At 38.4% G+C, this 13,036-nt stretch overlaps 1 protein-coding gene across 1 annotated transcript in view; it reads left to right on the top strand.

Annotated features, from left to right (window-relative positions):
* The window catches only part of ABCA9 (ATP binding cassette subfamily A member 9), a 58,148-nt gene that overhangs the window by 4,207 nt on the left and 40,905 nt on the right, over window positions 1-13,036 (top strand). The window contains 11 exon segments of the mRNA XM_029927912.1: window positions 587-751; window positions 1,594-1,697; window positions 2,271-2,497; window positions 6,477-6,618; window positions 6,941-7,126; window positions 8,069-8,216; window positions 8,827-8,995; window positions 9,738-9,799; window positions 10,995-11,105; window positions 12,142-12,317; window positions 12,821-12,940. Coding sequence (XP_029783772.1) covers window positions 587-751; window positions 1,594-1,697; window positions 2,271-2,497; window positions 6,477-6,618; window positions 6,941-7,126; window positions 8,069-8,216; window positions 8,827-8,995; window positions 9,738-9,799; window positions 10,995-11,105; window positions 12,142-12,317; window positions 12,821-12,940 — 1,610 coding nt within the window.

Below are 13,036 nucleotides of genomic sequence, written 5' to 3'. Positions count from 1 at the left end.
TGTCAAATGAAAATATATATTATAATTATTGCATATATTTCGACTTTGGATAGATCTGTGTGTGCATGAGTGGTAGTGCTATTATTCCAAATTCATTGTTTTAAGCCATGGTTTAAAAATTTTGGGGGGTGAAAGCATGATCTATTTATGAACAAAGTGATTGCCACATAACTCTGATATTTTTTAATTTTTTTAACATTTATTTATTTCTGAGAGAGAGAAAGGGACAGAGCATGAGCAGGTTAGGGTCAGAGAGAAAGGGAGACACAGAATCTGAAGCAGGCACCAGGCTCTGCGCTGTCAGCACAGGGCCCAATGCAGGGCTCAGACTCATAGCAGTGAGATCATGACCTGAGCCAAAGTAGGACATCCAATCGACTGAGCCACCCAGGTGCTCCCACATAACTCTGATTTTATCTAGATTATAGACCCCCCCACCCCAAAGATGAGCATCTTATTTAGGACAAGCACAACCTTTAATGAATAAAGAATTTTAACATAAAATAAGTTAAACATAATTGAATATGGCATGCTGTCTTTGAACCACATAGAAATCTTCTTACTAGCGATTTGTATCACATGGCAGGAAGAACAATCACAGGGTGGCCGGATGAGAAAAGCATGGAAGAATTGGATTTAAACTACTCTATAGATGCAGTGAGAGTCATCTTTAATGATACCTTCTCATATCATTTGAAATTTTCCTGGGGAAGTAGAATCCCCAAGATGAAAGAACACAGAGACCATTCAGGTAACTTTCCTACTAGAGTTTATTTTTTACTATTATGTCTTTAGTCACTAGAGGTCGCATGTGATAGCTGAAGTCTACTCAAACACACATTGTGTGCTTTGAATTTCTGAACATTAAGTGAGATGCATTCTCATTATTACTTTTAAAGTTTATTCATTTACTTTTGAGGGAGAGACAGAGAGAGAGAGAGGGAGAAGGAGAGGGAGAGGGAGAGGGAGAGGGAGAGGGAGAGGGAGAGGGAGAGGGAGAGGGAGAGGGAGAGAATCCCAAGCAAGCTCCATACTGCCGGCATGAAGCCCTATGTGGGGCTTGAACCATGAATCATGAGATCATGACCTGATCCAAAATCAAGAGTTGACTGCTTAACTGACTGAGGCACCAAGGTGCTCCAAGATTCATTCTTATTAAATAAAGCCTATGTTCATAACTGTATTGTTTTCTTAAGAAATTATATTTGCTATTATTCTTCCTATGTGACTCCTAACTATAACCTGAAAAAAAGAGAGATTCTTGTTCAGTTATCCCCAAATGTTTTTAAAAAAATTAGTGCTTTCTTAGCACAAGCAAACAGAAGAGCAAAGCTCAACAAAATATTCTTGGCTAATTGAGAGAATAATAAGGTTGAATAAAAATGTATTGATAACCTGTCTTAACAACATTAATAAAGCAATTCTGGTGTATTCTGCTTGGGTGTGTTCTACAAACCTCACCTGAGAAGTCTTACCGTACACCATATTATTGTGGACTTGGAGTGTATTTTGGAATATTTGAAGTTTTGATTTTTCCTGTAACCAAGATTGTCCCATCTCATTTTAAATGGTGGTGTTCTTCTTTTACTAAAGCCCACTGTCAAGTAATGGAAGGAAAAACCACATGTGAAGGCTCAGTGTTCTGGGAGAAAGGCTTTGTAGCATTTCAGGCCGCCATTAACGCTGCTATCATAGAAGTGAGTACCAAGTTAAAGAAGGCTAATTGTGTGTACATTAAATTTTGATGGACTGTCCTAACTTATTTAATTTATCCATTATTTTATTTTGCACAATCCACTGAACAACTGCTAAATTTAAGCCATTACACTAAGTCCCTGAGGACCAGGAAACAAGTAGAATACAGGCACTTTTCTCCAGGGATGTTGAATAGTGAGGGGATAGAAATATGGATATGAAGTCATAATATGAGATTAAGGTCTATCAATCATGGAAATATAAATGCTGTGCAAGGCAAACAATGGAGCAGAAGATCTTCTGATGAGAAATATCAAAGAAGATGACTAACTGAGGTGACATTTCAGTGGTAAATTTAAGCAAGAGTAGAATTGTGTCCATTGAAGATGGTAAATAGTCATGCTCTAAAGAGCCAGGACAAAACTTGGACTGTTTCAGGAACTAAAAGGGGGCAGATCACGAACGAGCATAGATATTTAAATGTGGAATGCACATCATTTCTTATAACTGACAGAAAATGCACAAGGTTATAATTAGCTCATGATAACAATCTGTTCATTGATATTTTCCCTTAGATCACAACAAATCACTCAGTGATGGAAGAGCTGATGGCAGTTACTGGTATAAATATGAAGATATTACCTTTTGTTGCCCAAGCAGGGGTTGCGACTGATTTTTTCATATTCTTCTGCATTATTTCTTTTTCTGCATTCATTTATTATATATCAGTCAATGTTACACAAGAAAGGCAATACATTAAGTCGTGGATGACAGTGATGGGTCTTCGAGAGTCAGCATTCTGGTAAGTCACATGGCCACCATCTATCATGCAACATAAATGAATACAGCAAGCTAGCCAGTTGGACCCCCTATAAAGTATCCTATTTAAACTTGATTCTTTCATAAAGCAGTGCATTATAAATGAATGGAGTAGATTCAAGGAAGCTTGGTAAATGAAACTTTTCATACTTCTTTGAAGTAAAGAAAGCCTGATTCCGTAGATGTCTGCAGATACCCAGGTCACTAAGTGATAGAAATGATGGCTCTCAGTCCCTGTTGCCATACATGAGTGAACCCAAATGTGTAAGAACTTGAGGTTTCTAAGTGTGAACCTAGATGTGTAAGAACTTGAGGTTTCCCATGTGTGAACCTAGATGTGTAAGAACTTGAGGTTTCCCATGTGTGAACCTAGATGTGTAAGAACTTGAGGTTTCCCATGTGTGAATCTAGATGTGTAAGAACTTGAGATTTCCAATGTTCTATGAAGTATACATTTCAGATGTCTCGTGAGGTGCGTGGTTGATCAGATTGAATGAACCATCACTCACGCTAATGACACTGAACGAACAAGCCCATTAAGCTCTTTAAGCACAGAGATTCCTCGGTGGTGGAGGAAGTTAGAACTGAGGCCTGGGGGTGGGGGAGGGGGGCGGGCAGGAAGCCATGGGTCTTCTCCATCTGAGCATTCTCACCCCGGACAAGCTACTTAACCTCTTTAAACCTCAGTGTTCTTTTCTGTGAAACATTGGTAATAGCGTCTATCTCTCATTGGCTGTGAGGACTTCAGAAGGGAATGTATTTAAAATGCTTTGCATTGAGCTTAACAAAAATTAAACACGGAATATTAGGTGGCACTTGGTAGAAATTTGGGAAGGATCACAGTCTGAGAGGACGGTAGATGTAAGTGAAGAAACCAAGGAGTGAATCCCCAATTATCAACAACCAATCCATAATGAGTTTAGCCAAGCGTTGTGTTTGAGATATAGAATAGTAAAAGCGTGAGTTCTGGACTGGAAAAACCCATGGTTTGAACGTGCTTTTCTTACACACTGATGTTACTCTCAGTGGTAAATGAGGTTTGTAGACTATACAGAATAGACCTAGACATATGCCATGTAGTCTTTAAAAGAACGTTAGGCACTATTCAGTTGAGCAGGAAGAGCCTGCATATTTTTTCTTTAATTTTTAATTTAAATTTCAGTTAGTTAACATATAGTGCAATCTTGGTTTCGGGAGTGGTTTCAGTGATGTATCACTTACGTGTAACACCCTGGGCTCATCCCAACAAATGCCCTCCTTAATGCCCATCACCCATTAACCCACCCTCACCCGCCTCCCTCTGTCAACCCTCAGTTTGTTCTCTGTCATTAAGCACCTCTTGTGGTCTGTTTCCCTCTCTCTTTTCCCTAAACCCTTTCCCATATGTTCATCTGTTTTATTTCTTACATTCCACATATGAGTGAAATCGTATGGTATTTGTTTTTCTCTGATTGGCTTATTTTGCTTAGTATAATACATTCTAGCTCCACCCACATCCTTGCAAACAGCAAGATTTTGGTTTTTTTACTTTAAATTTAGGTTAGTTAACATATAGTATAGCATTGGTTTAAAGAGTAGAATTCAGTGATTGATCATTTACATGTAACACCCAGTGCTCATCCCAACAAGTGCCCTGCTTAATGCCATCACCTATTTTGCCCATCCCCCCACCCAACACCCCTCCAGCAACAACCCTCAGTTTGTTCTCTGTATTTAAGAGTCTCTTACGATTTGTCTCCCTCTATCTTTTTACCTTATTTTATTTTTCCTTACCTTCTCCTATGTTCATCTATTTTGTTTCTTAAATTTCTACATATGGGTGAAATCATATGGTATTTGTCTTTCTCCAACTAACTTATTTCACTCAGCATAATACATTCTAATTCCATCCATGTTGTTGCAAATAACAAGATTTCATTCCTTTTGACCACCAAGTAATATTCCACATCTTCTTTATCCATTCATCAGTTGATGGACATTGGGGCTCTTTCCATAATTTGGCTATTATTGATAGTGCCAAGTATATGCCCCATCAAATCAGCGTTTTTGTATCCTTTGGAGAAATACCTAGTAGTGCAATTGCTGGGTTGTAGATTAGTTCTATTTTCAATTTTTTGAGGAACTTCCATACTGTGTTCTAGAATGGCTGCACCAGTTTGCATTCCCACCAACAGTGAAAAAGTGTTCCCTTTCTCCACATCTTCACCAAAACCTGTTGTTTCTTGTGTTGTTAATTTTAGCCACTCTGACCGGTGTGAGGTGGTATCCCATCCTGGTTTTGATTTATATCTCCCTGAGCATGTGTTCTGTTGAGCATCTTTTCATGTGTCTGTTTTTCTATGAAAAAGGGTTTATTCATGTCTTCTGCCCATTTCTTAACTGAACACCCCATATTTTAATGCTGCCAATTTATACCAAATTTATTTCCTCCAGAATGTTTAAGTGAATACAAAAGTAGAGAAAATAGATTGCTGGTTTGGTCTAGAATGTGAGTTTTGTCTGGTGTCTCTCTTTTTGTATTAAAATCATGTAACTCAATACTGAAGAAAATTTTGCTTACTGAATTTTTAAAAGAATAGACCAGGTGCCTGGGTGGCTCAGTCGGTTATGCATCCAACCCTTGGTATCAGCTCAGGTCATGATCTTGTGGTTTCATGGGTTCAAGCTCTGCATCAGGCTCTATGCTGGCAGTGCAGAGGCTACTTGAGGTTCTTTCTCTCTCTCTCCCTCTCTCTCTCTCTGCTCCTTCCCTACTCATTCTGTCTCTGTCTCTTTCAATAATTAATAAACATAAAAAAAGAATAGAATTCTACAGAGGGTTGGAGAAAAGTAAACAATATGCTAAAATGGAAAAACCAAATAAATCCAATGAGAAAGGGTTAAAAAAATCAGGACTTCCCCCTCATAAGAAAAGGCTGTGACATTCTATTAATCCCACATAAAATTATATTAAGAAGTTTATAAATGAACAATTTCAGATGAACAGAAGTGATTGAGCGAAGGGAATCAGTACAATTAGGCAAGACTTCCCAAAAACATATGGCATTTTAAACTTTAAACATAACATACAACACTTCACTTAATCCTTTTATTATTTTTCAATAGACAATGAGGAAGTTTTGAGAGATTAAATATCTATCTCTCAGGATCATATAGATAGAATGTAACAGAGAAACCCTGAACCCACATCTATATGACTAGAAAGTTGTTTCCCCCTATAAAGAATTTTCTTCCTGTTCCTTTGTCATTGATAGATATCCATCTAACTTTCTGCATCTATCTATGTCCTATGACTGTGTGAATTTATCTATATCTAATCATTGATATCGAGGGTTAGCAAACCATGGCCTCTTTCTCTATAGTCTGCAAGCTAGGAGTGGCTTTTATGAAAATGCCTTAAAAATCAAAAGAACAAAAATATTTTATGCCACACAAAAGTTTATGTGAAATTCTAATGTCAGTGTCTACACGTTGACTATCTGCACATTGTCCGTGAATGTTTCCATCCTACAAAAGCAAACTTGAGTAGCTACAGGAGACTGTATGGGTCCAAAAACCTGAAAGATTTACTACCTGGCTCTTCAGAGGAGAAGTTTGCTGAAACCGGCTTCATCACCTGGTTTTTGTCCATAATTTTATATTTTACTGAAAGAAGTCCAGAAACTACACATCGACATAGATGCCTTCCCAGAAAACCTCTCCCAATTAACCTCATTATATCACCCAGTCTATTTCTTTCTGATTTTGCAATTAGCTACCCATTTTACCCATTTACTTGTTTATTGTCTACCTTCTCCAGTTGCCTATGAACTTTGGGGACAGAGAAATTTTCTGATCTATTAGCTGTTGTATTCCTTTTACCCTTGATTTCTGATAAGCTTCCCAAGTCATCTGCAGAGAAAATGAGTAAGTATAGTGATAAAGTACCAGCCCTCCGAACTGATGCTTTGTTTCTGTTCCAGGCTTTGCTGGGGTCTGATGTGTGCTGGTTTCATCTTCATTGTGGCCACTTTGATGGCTCTTATTATAACATCTGCCCAAGTTCTTGTCCAAACTGGCTTCATGGTGGTCTTTACCCTCTTTCTCCTCTATGGACTGTCTTTGGTGAGTTGGTGAATTTAATCTGTCTCTGTCTCTGTCTCTGTCTCTGTCTCTGTCTCTCTCTCTCTCTCTCTCTCTCTCTCTCTGTCTCTCTTTCTCTCTCTATCTCTCTCTTTCTCTCTCTCTCTCTCTCTGATAGAGTCGTTTCCGTCTGATTCTGGTCACACCTGTTTCTGTTTACAGCATTTGAGTATTTGTATGGGACAGTATCAGGGGAAATGGGGAGGAATGGATGTTACAGACTTCTGTATTACGAAATGTTTTTATTATGCTGGTGATGGTTCTCAGAGACTCTAAACTCCCTGAAGTTTTTCTCTCCTCTCAGATAACTTTAGCTTTCCTGATGAGCGTGTTGATAAAGAAACCTTTCCTTACTGGTTTGGTTGTCTTTCTCCTCACTGTCTTTTGGGGGAGTCTGGGATTCACTGCATTGTACAGGGATCTTCCTGCATTTTTGGAATGGACCTTATGTCTTCTTAGTCCTTTTGCTTTCACTGCTGGAATGGCCCAGGTAAGAGTTAATATACCTATTTAATTTCCATTTTTTTTCACAAACATTTAAAAAAATCTCTGAAAAATTCATGCTACATGTTCTAAGCATCAAAACTTCCATCCACTAAAAAACAATGCATATACCTTAATTAAAAATATTTTATGCTAAAAATGCAAAAAAAACCCTTCCATCCACTTTCATTCACATTTAAAATATAGGAGAAGTTTTCTTTTTATCTCTCAGCATAATTGACTTAATTTTAAGTCACTAAAAATAGGCTGATCCCGCATTATTGATATGGTTCAGCTTGTACTTTTAATGGGTGGTCCCAATGAACATTGAACTGACTTAATGCTCAGGAAACAGGACCTTTAACATTATTGCGAGTATTTGAAAACCAGGAATTCAATAGAAATAAATTTTTATTTTTAATTAGCCTGTTGTATATGAAACTGAACCTTTTCTCAGCAAATTTGACTCCATGTGTGACATCATTACCATAAAATGCTATGTGAACGTTTACGTTACCTATAAATACATTGTATCTCACTAAAGTAAGAAAATTTTTCTTCTGTCTTCTGCCCAACTACTGAAGTACTTTTCACTCCTCCGTGTTTCTGTTTTCAAATGGTGTCCCCTGTCTAAAATGCCCCCTACGGCCCCATCCTACACCTGATGAAATCCTATAGGAGGCCCCTCCTTTGAGTTTTTACTTCTCAGAGGACTTGCCTACTTCTGCCCATGGGTTTCTAAGCTTTAGTACCTCTCTCCACTAACTACCCAAATCGCTTTTTAGTTAGATGATTTCACTGCTATGTCTTCCAATAGATTAGAGCTCTGTAAAGACAGGAGCTATGTTTTATTTATCTTTTCAATCCCAGTGTTTAATAAAAATAAAACAATAATAAGTCTTTATACTCAATACCCTTTTAAAATCCAATGTATGTATCTTTTTTCCAGCTTATACATTGGGACTATGATGTGAAATCTAACATCCATTTGGATTCTTCAGACAACCCGTACCTAATAATAGCGACTCTATTCATGTTGATTTTTGATGCTCTTCTCTACTTGGCATTGACATTATATTTTGACAAAATTTTGCCCAGTAAGTAGTAACATAATTGTAATTCAATGCAATTTCATTCAGTGCATTTCTTTAAACTATCTCTCTATATTTGATATAAATTATCAAGCATTTTTTTCAAAATTTCTAAAATGAGCCCAAAAGTGTCCCACACTTTGTTTATAGATTTGCTTTCTAAGGTCTTGTTCTCCCACACACTTCAGATTGTTTCTTTCTAAAAAGAGTCAGGTGTGGGGCACCTGGGTGGCTCAGTCAGTTAAGCCTCCAACTCTTGATTTCAGCTCAGGTTATGATCTCACAGTTTGTGAGATTGATCTCCATGTGGGGCTCCAAGCTCAGGATGGAGCCTGTTTAAAATTACCTCAATTCTCTCTCTCCCCTTGCCTCTCTTTCTCTCTCTCTGTCAAATAAAAACAAAATAAAATAAAAATAAGAGACACTTAGAAGAGATTAAGGATAACTATACTATTAGTGCTTCTATCAGAGTGACATGGAAAAAGCTAGTGCTTGATAATGGATCTTAACAGTGTCTAAATGCTTCCCAAAGCAGTTGCCTTGATAAGCTGCCCTATGATAACTCATTTTTGACGTGGTGACTGATTCAATATGCAACTGCCTCCTGTTCGTATAGATGATTATGGACGTCAACATTCTCCTTGGTTTTTCCTGAAATCCTCATTTTGGTTTCTACACCAACGGGCTGATCATGTGGCCCTTGAGAATGAACCAGAGTCAGATTCTTCACCTAATGACTCTTTTGAGCCAGTGTCTCCAGAATTACATGGAAAAGAAGCCATCAGGTAAGAAATAGATTACAGGAAGGAGAACACAAATGGAGAACAGGTCAGGGAACAGAAATCTATGAGGCAAAACACAGATGTGATGAATTTTCCTGGGTGCCTCTTTGTACCCACCAACATCCAGGCTGTTCTACTTATAAAAGGCCATGCTCATTGTCACCATTTATATTTACTACTATCTTATGCAGAACAACAAACATCAGTGATAAATCATCTACATATTTCCATTCCTCTCTTTTTCTTTTTTTCTCTTTGTTGTGCTGTTCTCTTTCTGTTCTTGCTCTCTGTATGACAGACACTATTATCATGTCCCTTGTTATTCTTCTCTCCTTTATCTCTCTGATACACTCTGTGTGTCTCCTTGCTTCCTAATTGATAAGATGAGAAGGAAGCAGCAGATGATGCTGAAAAGGGGAGCAGGCATCCAGAGAGATGGGAGGAAAACCCAAGTTGGGGTCCTCGTGGCGTGCATGTCTTCCCTCTGAGATGATGTACGTGCTTTATTCAATGCTGATTGCTATATTTCCAAACAACTAGACAGCCCTAAATTCCATGGGTCGCTGCCCAAAATGTGTTCGTCATTCAATTTGCCGTTGTCTCCTCAGTAAACCCTTTCCAGTCCCCTGGGCCCGGGTGAGGGAAAGAGCCCCCAGGTTTCCTCACAGCCCCAAAGACTTGATTTGTCAATCCTCTGTCTACTTCTACAATGTCCTCAAAACATTTTCCTTTTTTTTTTTTTTAGAATAAGAAATCTTAAAAAAATATATAGAAAAGGAAATAAAGAAAAAGTAGAGGCCTTGAAAGGTAATGCACTAACATCATATTTGACAAAGCTGTTCGATTTGGTGGCCATGCCTCACTGTTACACTGTCTTTGTGGGGATACCAGATTCCACTGCTCTCCTCCATTTGAACACATTGTGTTTCCCTCCAAGCATATTAAAAACCATATAGCAATTTTAGGGGCAGCTGGGTGGCTCAGTCGGTTAACCATCCGATTTCAGTTCAGGTCACGATCTCGCAGTTTGTGGGTTCGAGTCCCGCGTCGGGTTCTGTGCTGACAACTCAGAGCGTGGAGCCTGCTTCAGATTCTGTGTCTCCCTCTCTCTCTGCCCCTCCCACTCACACTCTGTCTCTCCCTCTCAAAAATAAATAGATAAACATTAAAAAAATCCATATAACAATTTTAGAAAGTCAAGGTGTGCCATGGATACCTTACGGGTTTGAAACACACATAATTGCGTCATGGTATGCTTTAATTTCAACTCATTCCACTCCCTAGTCCTAATAAATGATCTTTGTTTGGTTTTAATTTTTAAACATTTGTTTATTTTTGAGAAAGGGAGAGTACAGGCAGAGGAGGGGCAGAAAGACAGCAACACTCTGAGCACTATGAGCGCAGAGCCTGATGTAGGGCTTGAACCCATGAACCATGAGATCATGACCTGAGCTGAAGTCAAGAGTCAGCCGCATAACTGACTGAGCCACCCAGGCGCCCCTAAATGATCTTTATTATTGTAAGCCAATTTTTACTGACAAAACCGCTCTTTCCCCAAAATTATTGTTAATCACATAATAATATGTCATGACAATGCTACAGCTATAAAATGTGTATCATCGGAGATACCATTTTATTTTATTCTTATTGTTTTTTATTGATTTTTTTGAGAGAGAGCGAGCTGGGGAGGGGCAGAGAAAGAGGGAGACACAGAATCTAAAGAAGGCTCTAGGCTCTGAGTTGTCAGCACAGAGCCCAACATGGGGCTCAAACTCATGAACCACGAGACCATGACCTGAGCTGAAGTTGGACACTTAACCAACTGAGCCACCCAGGTGCCCCAGGAGATACCCTCTTAAAGGAAAGAATTTGGGGATGGATTTATTTTTAATACTTGTAACCAAATACACACATGCTATAAGAAATTATAAAAATTTGGGAGAATGTAAAGTTAATATGTAGCTCACAGTGGGACTTTTTTTTCTTTTTGTAATAATTCCAGGTCTGGTATTTGACATATATGAAGGCCAGATCACTGCCCTCCTTGGTCACAGTGGAGCCGGAAAAACGACCCTGCTAAATATGCTCAGTGGACTGTCAGCCCCAACATCAGGTGAGAAGATAATTATGGGCAAGAACATGGGCAAACGAATTAACTGCACATTTCATTAGCTAATTCGTTTTGTTGGTTAATTTCAAGAGTTGGTAGTTTCATTAACTACTAGTCGTACTCAGTACTTAAGAGAAAAGTTTTCCACGTTTCTTCAAGTTATTCTTATATATATATATATATATATATATATACACATATATATATACACACATATATATAATACTATATAAATATAAACTTACTATATAAATATATAGTTTATTACCAAGTTGGTTTCCATATAACACCAGTGCTCTTCTCCACACATGCCCCTCCCCTTGACCATCACCTCCCCTTCCCCTTCCCCCTCCCTCTTCAGCCCTCAGTTTGTTCTCAGCATTCAAAAGTCTTTCATGATTTGCCTCACTCCCTCTCCCCATCTCTTTCCCCCCACTTTCACATTCCCAGGGTCTCCTGTTAGGTTTCTCCTGTTAGACCTATGAGTGACAACATACAGTATCTGTCCTTCTCTGCCTGACTTATTTCACTTAGCATGACTCCCTCTAGGTCCATCCAAAGTTATTAATAAATGTATGCCCTATTTATATAGGAAAATCTTTGTGGTTTATGTATTTCAAGATAAATAGTTTTAAATTTACTAATTGGCATTCCAGCTGGTTCAAGTGAATTTTGAACATTACATTTTTAGTCAATAGTGTATTCCTTATAGGTACAATATGCTTATAAGACGTTAGTGAGGGGCGCCTGGGTGGCTCAGTTGGTTAAGCATCCAACTCTTGATTTTGGCTCAGGTCATGATACCAGAGTCATGAGATTGAGCCCCATGATGTCCCCGAGCTCTGCATTGAGCATGGAGACGGCTTAAGGTTCTTGTTCTCTCTACCCTTCCCCCATCAAAAAAAATAAATAAAATAAAAGATTCTAGTGATTGACACACATTGTTTTTCACTTTAAAATACCTTAAATAAGCATAGTGTGTTCTCCTAATGCTGTCAAGTGCTATCCTAATGCTGACCATCAACTTTTCTCCTTCTAGGCTCAGTCACCATCTATAATCACAGGCTTCCAGAAACAGCAGGCTCGGAGACCATCAGCGAGCTCACTGGAGTCTGTCCACAAACCAATGTGCAATTTGGCTTCCTCACTGTGAGAGAAAATCTTAGGCTTTTTGCTAAAATAAAAGGGATTCAGCAACATGAAGTGGAACAAGAGGTAGAGGAACATATTAGATGTCACACAGCCATGAACATAAAGTTGTTTATCTAGAAAATTCTAAATGTATTTGTGTTATTTCTGCATGGTTTGTCATCTAAAGGGGAAAAAAGCCATTTGCAGTGAACAGTAAAATGATACTGTTGGTTTTTTGCTGGGGTTTGTTGTTTTCGTTGTTGTTTTGTTTTAATTTTTATTTGTTTTTGAGAGAGAGAGAAAGATAGAACACAAGTTGGGGGTGGAGATGAAGAGAAAGAAAGACATGGAATCTGAAACAGGTTCCAGGCTCTGAGCGGTCAGCACTGAGCCCGACATAGGGCTTGAGCTCAAGAACCATGAGATCATGGCCTGAGCTGAAGTTGGATGCTTAATGAACTAAGCTACCCAGGTACCCCAAAAGTATTTTAAAACAAAAATGCTGGATTTTGAACTAAACATCCTTTTCTTTTCTTTGTTTCTTTTTTTCTATCTTTTTTTTTCTTTTCTTTTTTTTTTCTGATTAGGTACAACAAGTTTTAAGGGACTTGGAGATGGAAAATATTCAAGACATTCTTGCTCAAAACTTAAGTGGTGGACAAAAAAGGAAACTCACTTTTGGGATTGCCATTTTAGGAAACCCTCAGGTAAGTGGGGCCAAACCACTGGTAAATAAGTTTGAGAACTCTGGAACTATTGTATTCTCGGACCGAATTTGCCAATGGTAAATGTAAGAGAACTGT

The sequence above is a fragment of the Suricata suricatta genome, chromosome 17, assembly GCF_006229205.1.
Source record: "Suricata suricatta isolate VVHF042 chromosome 17, meerkat_22Aug2017_6uvM2_HiC, whole genome shotgun sequence".
In the NCBI taxonomy this organism is placed as follows: Eukaryota; Metazoa; Chordata; class Mammalia; order Carnivora; family Herpestidae; genus Suricata; species Suricata suricatta.
The sequence above is the reverse complement of the archived record's forward strand: the minus strand, read 5'-3'. Positions and strand labels throughout refer to the sequence as shown.